Source organism: Tamandua tetradactyla, chromosome 14 (genome assembly GCF_023851605.1).
Source record: "Tamandua tetradactyla isolate mTamTet1 chromosome 14, mTamTet1.pri, whole genome shotgun sequence".
Classification (NCBI taxonomy): domain Eukaryota; kingdom Metazoa; phylum Chordata; class Mammalia; order Pilosa; family Myrmecophagidae; genus Tamandua; species Tamandua tetradactyla.
Genome location: NC_135340.1, coordinates 59,022,600 through 59,038,604, shown reverse-complemented (window position 1 = coordinate 59,038,604; position 16,005 = coordinate 59,022,600). Strand labels below are relative to the sequence as shown.

Sequence of the window (16,005 nt, the reverse complement as noted above, 5' to 3'; positions counted from 1 at the left end):
TGGGAGAATGGCGATAAAGGGGGAAAATTCAACTTCCGCATTTGGAGAATTCCTGATATTCTCACAAGCAGTGGGGACAATCAAATCAATAGGCCGAGCCCTCAGTCTTGGGGTTTGTTCATATGAAACTTATCCCCACAAAGGATATACTCAGCTTACTTAAAATTAGGCCTGAGAGTCACCCCCAGAGAACCTCTTTTGTTGCTCAGATGTGGCCTCTCTCTCTCAGCCAACCTGACACGCGAACTCACTGCCCTCCCCCTCTCTACATGGGACATGACTCCCAGGGGTGTAAACCTCCCTGGCAACATGGGACAGAAACCCTAGAATGAGCTGGGATTCAGCATCAAGGGATTGAGAAAACCTTCTCAACCAAAAGGAGGAAGAGAGAAATGAGACAAAATTAAGTGTCAGTGGCTAAGAGATTTCAAATTCAAGAGGTTATCTGGAGGTTATTCTTACATATGATACAGTGTTCTAGTTTGCTAGCTGCCAAAATGCAGCACACCAGAGACGGATTGGCTTTAAATAAAAGGGGATTTATTTCATTATTCTTCAGAGGAAAGGCAGCTAACTTTCAACTGAGGTTACTTCTTACGTGGGAAGGCACAGGGTGATCTCCGCTGGCCTTCTCTCCAGGCCTCTGGGTTCCAACAACTTCCTACCAAGTGATTTCTTTCTGTATTGCCGAAGGCCTTGGCTGAGCTACTTGGGCTGTGCTAAGTGGAGTGCTCTCATTTAAGCACCAACCAATTAAATCAAACATCATTCAATGCAGCAGGCACACCTCCTAGCCGAGTACAGATGTAATGAGCAACAGATGAGGTTCACGTACCATTGGCTCATGTCCACAGCAACATAACTAGGCACCTTCACCTGGCCAAGTTGACGCCTGGACCTGACTACCACATATAGATATCCCTTTTTTAGTTTATGGTGTATGAGAGAGGCTACAGGGAAGTACCTGAAACTGTAGAGTTGTGTTCCAGCAGTCATGTTTCTTGAAGATCAATGTATCATGATATAGCTTATGCAATGTGACTGTATAATTGTGAAAACCTGTGTCTGTGCTCCTTTTGTCTACGGTATGGACAGATGAGTAAAAATTATGGATGAAAGAGAAAGAAATAATAGGGGGAACAAATGTTAAAATAAATTGAGTAGATTGAAATACAAGTGATCAATGAAAGGGAGTGGTGAGGGGTATAGAAAAAAATAAGGGGAACAAAGGTTGAACTATATTGGATAGATGGAAATACTAGTGGTTAATGAGAAGGAGGGGTAAGAGGTATGGTATATATGGGTTTTTTCTTTTTATTTATTTTTCTGGAGTGATGCAAATATTCTAAAAAATGATCATGGTAATAAATATACTACTGGGTGATGATGTTGTGAGCCATCGATTGTATACCATGTATGGAATGTTTGTATGTTAAGAATGTTTATGTTTGTACGTTGTTTTTGTGTCAATTAAAAAAAATGAAAAAAAGAAGAGAGATTTGATGGCCCTAACCATAAAGTTTTTAAAAGCTTTAGTATTAAATAACATACTGATGCAAAACTAAAATGTGGTTTTCTCTGTTAAAGTGACAAAGTTTTCTTGGATTATTGGTCTGTTTTAGTAAGAGGTTATACAAAGTTTTTTTTCTCTGAAATAGAAAGTCTGTGTTTTATCAGAATAACTTCTGGGACTTTATATTGACTGCATCATATCCTTGTTTATTTAAGAAAATCAAGTCTTCTCACTTTTAAAAGAGCCAAGTCTTTTCCTTAGCTTTAGTTAAATAAGGAACCAAATATTGTTTTGACTCTGACAACTTTTAACATTTTGCTTTTTTAAGTTGAATCCCTGAAAGATCTCTGTGTATTCCAAACAACTGAAAAATATTTGCTCACCTTGTAAAATCTGAAGTGCTAAAAATAGTTGTATGTTTTCTATAAGTTGCATAAGAAATGCTTAAAGAATGTTATAAATATTAAAAAAAGATTTTCTAACCTTATGCTAGTGACTAATCTGCAAAATATTAAACAATACAGTGCTGCAATCATAGTTTTGTTTCCTAGAAAAAAAATGTGAAGAAAAAATTGAACCTCTGTTTTGACTGAGGTGCTTGCATGTTTAAACAAATCTCCTCGTACCTTGCCTGCTGTCTCCCCATTTGAATTATTGGCTAGCCTTGTTTCTGCAGTTCCCAAACTATAAAAGTACCAGCCGCATTACATGGACATGCTGCAGAAGTAATGGGAACATGCTATTATCAAAAACACCTTGCTACTATGGACACCTGTAGCTCTGCCTGCTGAAAAAGCTGTGGCTTAAACTCTTCAGTAGACTCTGCCTTCAGGGCTCTGTTGCCTAGTGCTGGAAGGTGCTATGGGACAGGCTGATGGAACCCTGAAGCCCACTGTCCTGTTTTCCAGAGGACCAACGATGCTGTGCTACAACAACTGTACAAAGAATGTACCTCCCAGGGCTGTGTTTGCCAGAGTGATGTGATTGGAACCAAAAGTCACAATTGGCACTAGGGTTGCTCCTATGAGGGGACAACAAATATCATAAGTCTAACTCCCACTGCAGCTCAAGGAAGAACCTGTGCATTAATTAGCATTAAACACTGTACCTACATACCAGATAAATATGATAATATCTCCTCTATACTAAAATTTTATGCATAGTAGTATTAAACATGTTAAAAATCTTAGCAAAAGACTCATTTCCTAGGTCGTTATTGAACTTGCTTATAAGATGAAAAATAACTCTCTTGAGCATTGCCTTTATTTTGCTTGCCATGTGCTTGTCTTGTTGTTGCCTATATGGTTTTTGTATTGATAGAATACCAGAGCTTACTCATTTTCCCCCATACTCCCCAAGCTGGTTATTATCATTGAAAAAGCACAGCTCCTTGTTCGACTTTGTATTTTAAAAAGATAGTTAGGTTAAACAGTTTTTCACATGTTTACTTATTATTATATTTCCTTTTCTGGGACCTATTTATGGTATCAGCCTGAGTCCTTAGCCAGTGGGAACAGACACTGTCTGATCAAACAGAAAACTAGTGAATGTAAAGAATATGGGTTAGGCACAATGCTATCAGTTGCTAGAACAATGCTATCAGTTGCTAGATGAGGGCAGACAGGGATTAATTTCATCATTCTTTCAACTTTTCTGTAGGATTGAAGTTCTGCAAAATAAAAAGTTAGGAAGAAGAGGTTTCTGAAAGGGCAGAGGCCAAAGTCGGTGCAGGAAGTGACTGCCAAGGCACCGTCGTGACCTTTTTGAAGACCACGCTCCTCTCTCCAGGGGAGCGTTGCAGCCGCCACCTGGGAATTCTCTGTCAACGTGGAGGAGCGGGATGCAAGAAGAGCAAAAGCCACTCCTATGCCACTTCCAGGCAGATGTTGCTGGGCAGAATGGGCGACAAGAGTCTGTCACCTCTCTGAGGGCTCCTCCCAGTCCCTGGGCCAGCAGCATGGCTGTTCGGCTCATCCTCTCACCCTGCTGGGCTGCAACTGCCCACCAGCCTGTGCCCCGGATGGCCCTGGTGGAGATCGACTACCAAGTTTAGATTGAGCAGGATAGGATATTGATTTCCATCTTGCCTTTCCAGAAGGTAAAAGCTCAGTTTTGGGGCAGAGAAAATCAAATGGAGTGTACACGGTGGAGATTGAAATTGGTGACTTACATGCTGTGCCTTGACCATACATTTAGCCCCGTTTCTGAGAAGGAGACTTTCTTTGGATTAACCCTGATGACATGTCATTGATGATTTAAATAAATGAACACTGAATCTAATTGCAACACCCATCTGTTTTTATATGTTTCTCTTTCCTAGAAATTTCTTTGTAATTTTGACAATTACAATAAATCACAAAAGTTTTAATATTTTAAGTTGTAGATCGTCTGAGGATTACCTGATTATGGATTGAGTATAGATTTGGAAGACAAATGCCCAACTTTTCTCTGTCTACATATGCACTTCTCCTGTAATGTCAATAGAGGCATAGTTTTGAGAAACAACATTTTTGAAATTTTTATAGCCAAATATATTTCAGTGTAAAATAGCAGTAAAAGTAAGTTTTCATACTTAGCCTACATTCCCAAAAGCTCACATTCTGAAAATTAATTAAAAATACAAACTCATATTTTTCTTGTTAAAACGAGGACAAATTTTTTATTTGAAGTGAACAATATGGTCAAATATTTCTTGGTTTCCAAATGGACACAGACTTCTGTCTAGCCTTTACCTAAGATACAGGATTTTTAAAAAGTAACTGTCAGAGAAAACAGCAATTTTATTTCTATTTACCTGTCAACAGTGTTATATTAATTTTGACCTAGTTACTGATTGGATGATATGTGAAGTCTTAATTTTAAGTAGATGAATTCATCAATCTTCCTTCATGGCGTATAGATTTGGGGTCATGGTAAGAAAGGCCTTCTATACTCCCAATTAAATTTGTATGTTCACACATGATTTCTTCTTGTGTTTTCATCTTTTTAATATTTAAATATTTGATCCATTAATACTCACTTTGGCATAAACATGTTTTCAATATAGATTTTATTTGTGTTTTTAGTGATATGTCTTCAATATCATGATTTTTGTTTTCTTAGGAAGATATTTCTTGGGAGCAACATAAAGAATGGGTTAGAGTAGGTGGCAGGCAAGAGTTCGTGAGAACCTGATCTGAAGAAGTCTCTGAGAGAAGGGACCATCATTTTTCATTTCTGTTTAGCTCAGTCAACATTTACTGAGAAACTTACTATGTTCCAGATACTGGGTTAAATGCTAGGGCACAAAGGTACAGATGGCACATCCCTGTTTTTGAGTGAAGATGATAAACACTTAAATTAAAAAAAAATAGGTTTTACTTTTTAAAGCAGATTTAGGTTTACAAAAAATTGCACAGAAAGCATAGAGTTCCCATATACCCTACCTCCCCCATCCCCACAGTTTCCTCCATTATTAACATGTTGCATTAGTGTGGTGCATTTGTTATAACTGATATAATGATATAGCTAACATATTTTCTTGATCTGATTCAATAATCCTGTTTACCTGTCTTACTTCTTACTTTATACTCAATGATAAATTCTAAGAGGCCATAGGTGGCACTTGTCTTTACCTCAAAACCTAACACAGGACCTGGCTAAGTTATGGCATAAAAATGAGAAAATCCAGGGAATCAGGAGGCATGTGAGACTCCAGACAAGGGCAGATGACTTTTAAGCCACAAGTTCCCAAATGAAACTCCCATTAGTCAGAGCAGGGCTGTGGTCTTGAATAAGCCCTGGTCTACCGGCTTTGGTACTAATTGGTACAGGAAGTCCCTTCAGAATGAAAATCTGCATGTAGTAAATGGCTCTCTCTCAGACCTGGTCTCTACAATAGCCTGATACATCATTCTAGAATACTGAAATTCACCGTTTGGCCCTTTTGTTAATAAGACCAAAGTAAGTTATCAGGGAGCCCTTGGGAGAAACAGCTGAATAACGTTACCTAAAAGGCCTGTACCCAATTCAGAGCTTTGAAAAGTTTTTAGTAACTTTCACACTACTTAAATTTTTTCTCCCACTCATACAATTCTGGGCTCTGGCAAAACTTTTGAAACAAGTATTTTCCTCTAGAGGCATCATAAACAATGGCCCTAAGTTGCATTTTGACGTGGAGAAATTAGCTTACTTTTGTTTTTATTCAGAAATTCTATGAAGTCATGTGGGTTTCAACTGAAACCTGGGCATAGAAGCCAGGACCACTTAGTCCATGAGCCTCAGGTGAGTCTGAGAGTTTGATTACCAGGAGTACTGATTTACTTTCTGATGTTTTGTTTTAACTCCTGAGCTTCTGGACCAGATTTCCATTAGAGCAGCCAAATCTGTCCATGTAATTGATGCAAAGGTGTTTTTACCTTGACGATCTGCTTTCTTAATTTACACGGTATAGTTCATCAGTTGGAGCTGAGTAGCGGACAGGTTCACAGAAGCCAGTCAGGGGCCAGCATCGTCAGGTGAACTACAGGGGTCCACAAGTACATTGCACAGAAGCTCCCAGAACTTGGTTGCTAGGCAACTTTCTCAAAATCCACATTTCCTTTCCAACAAGTTGGACTAAAGTCTAATGACTCAGTGGAACTTAAATTTCACCAAGTTCCTATGAATGGTGTGGAAAACAGGGATCTTCTTTGTAAACATCTTTCTCCAGATTGAGCATTGCCACTATAATTTGCAGGCCTTTTAAAAACCCATAATCTGTACTCACAACCTTGGATGGTTAAAGATGTAGCTTCTTTGTCTTTCAAGGATTTTCTTTATCATTTGATTATGTTCTCATACTTCTACCAAGACACAGTGGTTGAGGGGTGCTAGCCCTTTAATGGGAGAGTTGAGGAGGGGCTAGGACTATTAAAGTCAGGGGCAGCAAGTAGGCCTGGCTTAGGCTGCCATGGCTAAACTAAGCAGAAAATTCAGCAGCAGTCAGGCGGTGAGTATCAGCAACTAGGCGACCTGTGAAATTCCCTCACTGTGCACAGACAGTGGCTGATGGTACCTGTGTGGGATGTTTTCTCCTTCAGGTCCTAATCCTGACCCCCACCTTTGCCCCTGCCAGATCCTCCCCCTAGAGCTGGGCTGGTGTGCTTCGAGGGTAGGGGTTTCTGATAGTCTGGATTCCCAAGGTCTCACTTCAATGCTTCTCTGAGGGGGGCCTTGTCTCTAGGTATTTTCCCTGTCCCAGGTTTACCTTCTCAAGGGTGACAGTACTCTCTCATTGGAGCAAACAGCCATGGAGGAAGTCCACCGCCCTGCCGAGATGAAATTCCTTGAAGGTATCACAATGGGGGCCCTGGTGTCTTGGTTAAAAAGCATGAGGGTAAAGAGGCTTGCTGATAGGGCTCATTGGATGGACACGGGTTTGGGCATCCAGAAGAGCTGGGAGTGATTCCTAAATCCTCTATCACTTACTAGCTACTTCACTACATCACTCTGAGCAACTGGGATCACTTTTCTGGGCCTTGATTTCCTCATCTATATAGTGAAGTTATTGATGACAGCCTAGTAGGTTTGTTATGAGAGTTAAATGAATCTATACATGTAAAGTATCTGGCTCACAGGTTCAATTGCAAGGAGTCAGGGCAGCTGAAACTTGGTCAATTGAAGAGGACTGTTGAATGAGGGAGAGGAGGTGGAAAGCCTGTGATGGTATTTAATGAGGATATTGAAGAGGGGAAATGGAAAGTAAAGGTGTTTAGCACCTGCCAGGTTCTGTTTGCTTCAGAGGGGGAGGGTTTGGGGTATCCTGGGGAAGGGAGGCTAACTTGAGTCCAGAGAGTAGGGAGTGGTGTTTGAAGAGTTGCTGGAGAACACTTAGGAATAGAAGTGATGCTGAGAAGCAGCCTCTCTAGATGTGACTCCTCACACCTGAGCCCCATCTTGCTTCTCTAACCAACCAAGAGCCAGGCAAGTCCTGTGGCCCCCTGGCTCCTGAGAAGGAGTTGGTGTCTGCGTCCCATTTGGAGGGAGAGGAAGAGAATGAAGAGGAGGAGGAGGATGCAGAGGCAGATTCGGAGGAGGAGGAGGAAGAGAAAGAGAAAGATCTCAGGGATTCAGCTGTGCCAAATGCTGTCCCTAACACCCAGGTATCATGGTGGGAGGTTAGGGAGTTGTTCTGAACTGCCTGCAGCTCACTGAGTGCCACTAAACATCCCTCTCCTCTTCTCCACCTCTTTATAAAACAGGTTCTGGATTAACACTTTCTATTTCAGGCTTGAACCCAAGTATGATCTCTCTCCTTCCTTCCTTCTTTTCTCCTGTCTCCTATTTGATTTCTCATGCTGTCATCACCTTAAAACCAGGTTCTAGCAGGGCTGTGCATTGCCCATGTGAGGTGGCCCTGCTACTTGAGGCTGAAGGTGAGTCATCTTTGCCTGATGTCTGGGCCCCCTGTGTATCAGGAGTCTACTCCTGATATTTCATCCCTTGGATTACCACGACCAATGGTGAGACAAAATCTCCCATGCAGAAAGATAACTCACACCTTCCTTCAGCCTGCTTCTAAGATATCAGTTTAGCTTCCTCCTGGGAAGTAGAGGGGACTTGGCCCAGGGGACTTTACATATGAGGGAGACCCAGGCTATTACTTCCTTGGGTGTTGGAAATGGCTGTTCTTATTGCTTTCCTATTCCCCCAAGGACACAGGTATAGATAGAAGACACCATAGGGGAGCCCATTCCAGCCTGGGTTTTCCTCTCTCTTGTTCCAGAGAGAACTTCCAGGCTCCTCTGGAATCAAAACCTCTGGTGTGCTGGGGATGTCACCGGCCTCTCTGCATTTTCTGTGGCAGGTGAGTATGTTCTCTTGTCCATTCTATAAGAAGGTGACTGGGTGCTGAAAAAGATTGCATCCTTGAGTGAACTGAGTGGCCCTTATTTCTGTTGTGTTCAGTTTGCTCTAATGTTTGCTCTGGAAGGTGGGAGTAGCCCCAGCATGTAAGGGAGCTCGGTAAATGACAGAGGTGGTGGGCTCAACTGAGGGCATGGGGGGACTTCGTAAGTGGTACTGGGACAATTTGCTGTTCATATGAAAAAATACAAAGCTAGATCCCTCCTCCTGCCTTGCGAAATATTCCAGCAGATGAGTAGCACTGAGCTCAGGGTTAGGAGAGGACCTATCCTTCAATGAACTGCATAATGGGAGGAGGAGTTCAAAGACCAAGAAATCCTGCAGGGAGACCTAGAAGGGAAATACAGCTTTGAGGAGGGCTTTAGATAAGTACCCCTGTGTACTGAAGACACAAGAGCCTTAGAGAAGACTATTAGAGGAGAGGGAGGGGCATCAATAGTAGGAAAAGCACATACACCCACAGTTGGCAGGTACTGCAGTGCTGTTCCTTAGGAGGTAACAAACCATGTGGGAAACCAGGATAGGAACCAAGTCTGGTGCCCTCACAGCTGGCCTAAGGGACCCCCAGCATGGGAAAATGTTGGGTGAGGTTCTTGATGGGAAACACACGTGAGAACATAGAGGTGGGAAAGGAACAGAGTTCCGTTGGTGGAGATGACCCTTTCCCAGACCTTTTAATTCCTCTCTCAGACTCTTGACTACTTGTCACCAATCCCTTTCCGGTCTACATTTCCCAACGCCAGCTCTCCAGTGCGGCACTTTGGACCTCGACTGCCCTCACTAGACCCATCTCTTTTCTACAGCCCACCGACCTCATGGCTCCCTAAGTTCAGGTACTGGTTCAGGGTGTCAGAGACTCCAGAGTCTAGGACAGGCTGAGTTTGCTGGAGGCCTGAGGAAGTGGTAGCTGAGGTGGAGTGGGGGCCATTCTACCAGCTGCCACAGAAAAATACTTTTAAGATTTTAGTAAAAGAGGTCTGAGATGGTCCAATTCCTTCTTTCCTCATGGGTAAGGGAATGGAGGCCAGGGAGAGTAAAAAGAACTTTTCGAGGTCAGCCAGCATAGGAGAATCAAGACTAGGACTCAGAACTCCTGAAAACTAGGCAGAAGGCTTTCCACTGTGGCAAGAAGATTGCTTGCAGCCAAATAACAGGAAATTATATCTTGGTGGGGAATGTGAACCCTACTGAGCTAGGATTATCAAGTTTCATGAGGGCTGATTTTGGGGAGACAAATAAGCAGATAGGGTTCCCTTAAATATCCAGCTGAAGCTCCCAGAGGCTGAATTTTTTGAAGCAGCTGACAGTTTCCTTTCACCCAGCCCAAGTTTCTTTTTAAGTCTTCCCAGTCATCTGACCAAGCTCCACCCTCAGCACCAACGGATCTTGCAGCAGCGACAACAGCAGTGTGGTCGCACACCAAGGTAAAACCTAAATGAGCGGGGTTGAGGAGTGCCTGTCTGAGCTGAGCCATTCCCTTGTGAGCAGGCATCTACTCCCAAAGCCCCTGTACAGTTGAGAGTCTCATACTCTTGTCCACCTCTGCATTCTGCCCCATCCTTCCCAGAAGGCTCCACTCCCTGTTTTTCCCTCCTTGGGGAGTTAACTGTGGCCAGGGTGGGTAGGTCTAAAGGGATACTCCTCCTGGCTTGAAGTTCTCCAGCCAAGAAGCCTTGGTCTCAGCAGCCAGACCTCTATGCTAACCTCATGACTCGAAAAGAGAAGGACTGGGTGATAAAAGTACAGATGGTTCAGCTGCAGAGTGAGAACCCCCATCTGGATGATTATTACTACCAGGTGAGCCCCAGGGAGCTCTTCCCTGTCTCTGTGCTAAGGTCAAATGGGGCTGTATTCCATGGGCCCTCTCTGATCTCCACTTCTGAGAAAGACTCGAGGAGGCCATAACCATTCAGGTTAGGGAGACAGTCATATAGGTGGGGGCTGTATTTCTAACATTGATCCCACCCCAATCTCATTCCCTTTATTCTACACTTAAGCCGAATGAGTATTCTCTAAACATATCCTGAGGTTCCATCTCCTTCTTTCAGGAGAATTTAGTCTGGATATAGGGACTTGCCCTCCTTTATTCTCTTATGGGTCTTAGAAATGTTTCATAATGATTCATCTACTTATCTCTTTTTCTGATCTAAAACACAAGATCCTAAAAAGTGGGGCTCAGTTTGTTGAACAAATGCTGGCAAACACTCCAATTTTTCCCTGCTTCCTGCTTCTGCTTTATTTATGGGACAAAGGTCACTTTGTCCATGGATTTTTAGGTCGTCTAGGCTGTGTTTCACTTCTCTTCGACCACACAAGCCCTCTACCAAGGTCCCCAACCTTTATTTTCTTTCCATTTTTATTTGTTTTTTCCCTTTCTTTTCACCAAGCTTCAAATACCTTCTATCTGCCAGGATCACTGAAGGTTAAAAAGCTCATTTTGTCCTCTTAACACTCTGGGATTGCCCTTAAGTGAAGGAACCTTATTCAGGTTCTTGTTTGACTTGTAGTTAGTGGCTGCATTTTAACTGGGAGGAAGGGGTTCTGCTTTCTTGACGAAGATATTAGAGCTTCTGAGCAAAATGACTGGTGTAAATCTGACTTAGAGGACAATTGATAAATACATCGTTAATAATAGTTCTGAACTACAAGCTGCTTATGGCCTTCATACCATCAGCTAAGTCTGGTTTAGGAAAGCACAGGTAGAATTACAAATAAAGGGGATGGGGTGGGGCGGGGTTAAGTGGTGTGCTGTGTATGTGTGTACATGGAGATGAGGAATGATAGGAAAGTTGCAAACGTTAGAAAAGGTTTCCTTCTTGGTCCTCCACTTAGCTCCCTGTTGTGTCATCATAGCTGGTGATGCTGTTTAGCTCTTTAAAGTAGTTAGGGGTGGGAAATCCAATGACAGGTGGCCTGGGCTCCATGGTACTGAAACTGCTTTAGAATGACTGCTGGAAGGGCCTAAGGTGCTAGGATCATTTCTGCATTTGTACAAGAACAAATGCTGCAGGAAAGCGTTTGTTAAGAGGCTGCACTTGAGAACCTTAATCTGAAATTCAGAAGATATGTTTGCTTTCCTATTCTATGGACTTAGGAATATTATCAGAAACTAGAAAGGAAGCAGACAGATGAAGAGCTTCTTGGGCGAAGGAGCCGGGTTGAGTCTCTGAAGCTGGTAACCCCTTACATTCAGAAGACAGAGGCTTATGAGTCAGGTAGGACCAGGGCTGATCCACTGGGTTGAGCTGGTCATCTGGGTGGACAAAGTGTGGAAAGGGGAAGGAAATATACTAGCCTGACTTCTCATGCAGTGGTTCGAATTGAGGGTTCTCTGGGCCAGGTAGCAGTTTCAACATGTTTTAGTCCTCGCCGAGCTATCGATGCTGTACCCCATGGAATCCAAGAGCAGGTAGGAGCATTATCTTCCCAGAACCTTCTCCCTGTCACCTATTTGGGGGAACAGTCTGGAGCCTCACATGTTTGAGTTTGAAAGACAATTCTGGCTTTGTGTCTAGCCCTTCCAGCTCAATTGGTCCTCTCCCAAGACCTGGACAACCACTCTGAAAGAGAGAATGATTGCTGGGACTTTTTTCTTCTAGGACACAGGAACTGCACGTAGTCAGAGGCTTTGGGTGTTATACCTGATTGAGAAGGTCAGATATCAGTTCATTGGGGATGAACTTCTGGGTTAGCTTTGAGAATGATATTGTTCAAATTTATCTTTTTCCTCTTTTGTCATCCTCAAAATCCCAGATGTTTCTTCAGTTACTAGAGCTAGAGGAGGGACAGAAGGATGGGTTTCCACAGCCTTGCTCTTCTGAGCAACAGAGCAACCAGGTGGAAAAGCTCTTCCAGGCCTTGAAAACCCAAGAACAGGATAACCCAGAGTGAGTGTGGAAGGGCCACGCCTGGGCACAGGAAGGAAGGATAAGCAAAGATGTTGACTTGGCTTCTGCTCCTCTTCCGTGGCTCTCTCCTCTATGCAAGACTCTCAAAATGCTCTCCTGTCTCCCTTTAGGGAGGCAGCAGATGGTTTCCTGCAGGTCCTCTCTGTGAGGAAGGGAAAAGTGCTAGTGGCTCGGCTGCTCCCCTTCCTGCCCCAGGTTCAGGCTGTTAGCCTGCTTCTGGATATCACCCACCATCTGCCCTTCCTGGTCCGGAGGGACGTGGCTGATCAGGTATCCAGGCACTGAGGGGAGAAGAGGACGGTTTCATGGACAGATAAAAGATCTCTCCTCCCTTCCCTTCTGGCATTGAGAAGTGCCAGAGAAGGTTCTGGGTAGTGATGGGATGTCCCTGGCCCCACCATCATCAGGTAGAGGAGTTACACAGAACTGATTACTATAGAACACATGATTTTCTTGAGTCATGATGAACAAAAGAAAACGGTGTGCAGTTGCACAGGTGTGAGTGCTGCTGAGGTTTAAGAAGATAACGACTCCCTGATGAATACTGAGACTCACATCTACTTCTCTTAGGGAAGGCATTCTATAACAAGTAGGTGTTGGAGGACCCAGTGTTAGGGATGGACAGACACGAGTGGTGAGGAACCTAGTAACTTACCTGACCAGGAAGAAGGTAAAGGCAGGGCAACAAGGGAAGGGACTGGAGTCAAGGTAAGATGATATGAAGTTGTAGAGGAGCTCTTGAGAGGTATATATTGGATTTTCTTGCAGGCCTTACAAATGTTATTCAAACCTCTGGAAAAATGTATCTGTCACTTGACCTTCAGTGAACTCCTCCAAGGACTTCGGGGATTAATTCTGCCACCTCCTGGATCCTCAGAGCGGCCGGTCACGGTAGTTCTTCAGAGTCAGGTAATATACACGGGGAGGCTTTTCTTTCCATAGATGGCTTGCAGGTGGTATCACTGGTAAGCAGTGAGGAAGACTGTTTTGTCACCTCTCCACAAATTTCATCCTTTACAGTGTGTTCTAGTTTGCTAGCTGCTGGAATGCAATATACCAGAATCAGAATGGCTTTTAAAAAGGCGAATTTAATAAGTTGCTAGTTTACAGTTCTAAGGCCGAGAAGATATCCAATTAAAACAAGTCTGTAGAAATGTCCAATCAAAGGCATCCAGGGAAAGATTCCTTGGTTCAAGAAGGCCGATGATATTCAGGGTTTCTCTTTCATCTGGAAAGGCACATGGTGAACACAGTCACAGTTTCTCTCTCGGCTAGCAGGGCACATAGCAAGCAAGGCATCATCTGCCACTTTCTCTCCTGGCTTCCTGTTTCATGAAGACGTCTTCCTTCTTCGTCTCTAAAGGTCACTGGCTTGTGGGCTTTCTGCTCCTCATGGCTGTGTGGTTCTTCTCTGCTCTCTCTGAATCTCCTGTTCTCCAGAATGTTTCCTCTTTTACAGGACTCCAATAAACCAATCAAGACCCACCCAAATGGGTGGAGACCTGTCACCTAATCCAGTTTAACAACAACTCTTGACTAAGTCACAGCATCCAGGGAGATGATCTGATTACAGTTTCAAACATACAGGATTGATAGGGATTATTCTGCCTTTATGAAATGGGATTTTGATTAAAACATGGCTTTTCTAGGGGGCATACATTCTTTCAAACCAGCACACAGTGCTTCTCAGATTCTAGTGAGCACCAGGATCACTAGCTTATTAAACGCAGGTTCCTTGTTCCGACACCAGAGACTTTTTCATTCAGTAGGGCTGGGGTGCGGCCCACATGTCTGATTTTTCTAACAAACTCTCTGAGATAATGATGGTACTGGCATGTAGACCACACTTTAACTAGCATCACTCTAGGGAAGATGTTCTCCAAACTTTTAAAATTGTATATCCCTTTTAAGTGAGCAGAGGAAGGGAAGCACTAATGCCTAGGGTGAACCCTGGACTATATATCACTTTCAGTTTGGAGTATCTTTGCTCTATGCCCTGCTGAGTCATGGGGAACAGCTGATATCTCTGGATTATTCTCTAAAGGAACTCAACAGTGAGCACACAGCTTGGTAAGATGATAAAATCCTCATAAATGCTATTCCAGTATCTCTGGTATGTGTAGGCTGAGTGAGATGAGATTTTTTTCCCTGAGTAGTATATTCAAGTATGGAGGAGGGAGGTTGGGTAGAGAAAGAAGAAATAGCAGATTATAGCTGTCCCTTTATGTTTTGTTTTTTTAAAAATTTTTTTCTATAATGCCTTAGAGTGTTGGTTTTCTGTAGGAGGCAGTGTAATATAGTAATTAAGTGGACAAACTTTACAGTCAAACAGACCTAGATTTGAATTCTGACTGCCATTTATTAGCAGGATAACTTTTGAGCTGCTTTTTAACTTTCTTCTCATCTGTAAACTAGGGATGATAGTACCAACCCCTTAGAATAAAGTTTAAATAAGAAGGAAGACTTGTAAAGCATTTAAGCATTCCCTTGTGCACACTTGTTAATTGCTGCGGGGGCTGGGGATGGTGCAAGGATAATAAAGACACTTTGCTTTAAGTTTCAGCTTCCTGCATAAATACTAAAAACTACTTAGGGAAGGACAATCTGAATTACTCAGCTCTGTATTTCTTCTCTACCCTCCAGGACAGACATGGTGGTTCTCATTGCCTGGGAGATAGCCCAAATGCCTACACGTGCTCTGGCAGAACCCTTAGCCTTCCCCAGCAACCTTCTTCCTTTGTTCTGTCATCATGTGGACAAACAGTTGATACAGCAGCTAGAAGCCAGGATGGAGTATGTACTGCCCCATTGTTCATGTTCAGTCTAGTTTCTGTTACTTGCCCTCTTTCTTTTAAACTATGAGCTGGGGGGTAAACTGCTTTTAGAAGTAGTCCTTAACAACTAGAATTTACTGAGTAAGCAGTCTGGCCCAAGTTAGGGCCCTGTGGCTCGTTTCTTCAGACAAATCTTTAAATTTATTCTAAGACCCTTTGGTCATGTGTCATGCTAAGCTATTTGAGGGTAAGAATTAACTGGAGAAGGTGAATTGTTCGTTTACTCATTCAAGAAATACTTGAGGGCCAACTGTTCTATGATACAAACATGAACAACATGGAGATCATCTCTGTCCTTAATATTTGCTGAAAGAGCCAGATGTTAATCAAATAGCACAAATACTTTAAAAATGGAATTTTTAGTTAACACCTGTTCTTTTTGTAGGCTTGCCTGAACCTACTGATCTGGCTGTTCTGGAATACGCATATGAGAAACTTAATTATCAGATACTAGTTGTATAGGCTCTGTTTCAGGGATCCAGAAAAAAGTCTCAAGAAACTTCTTGATAACAGACTTGCTATATTGGAGGACCCTGCCCCAAACATTCATATCCTTCTTAAAAGTCTGGAATGTGCCTAAAAAGGCATGCCTAATAAGGTATAATTAAAAAGATTATAGAATTGTGTGTTAAAACTTGTTTGAAAGCTAAGAGGTATAATAAAGGCCAGCTGCTGACTGAATGCTCAAAGAAAGATTAACTATAAAGGGACACGGCCTTATGTCTACCATAGGATGACCCTGGAATATCACTTCAATGTTGCCAAGCCCTACTGAACAAAAAGAGTTGGGATTGTCTATCCCAAGGGAGATATTTATATCCGAGGAAACCAGATTTTGACAAACAAGTCATACATTCATCAACAA

The 16,005-nt window shown here is 42.8% G+C and overlaps 1 protein-coding gene across 1 annotated transcript; it reads left to right on the top strand.

Moving 5' to 3' along the window:
- Nucleotides 1-6,735: 6,735 nt before the first annotated feature.
- PATL2 (PAT1 homolog 2) lies at nt 6,736-15,736 on the top strand. The gene is made up of 15 exons (XM_077127746.1): nt 6,736-6,825; nt 7,451-7,635; nt 8,259-8,339; nt 9,089-9,231; nt 9,739-9,822; nt 10,054-10,195; nt 11,493-11,613; nt 11,710-11,807; nt 11,998-12,051; nt 12,152-12,285; nt 12,417-12,576; nt 13,075-13,215; nt 14,279-14,376; nt 14,950-15,099; nt 15,526-15,736. Exons 1-15 carry the CDS (start codon nt 6,783-6,785, stop codon nt 15,533-15,535), a joined length of 1,644 nt encoding a protein of 547 aa, XP_076983861.1. The 5' UTR covers nt 6,736-6,782; the 3' UTR covers nt 15,536-15,736.
- Nucleotides 15,737-16,005: the final 269 nt, after the last annotated feature.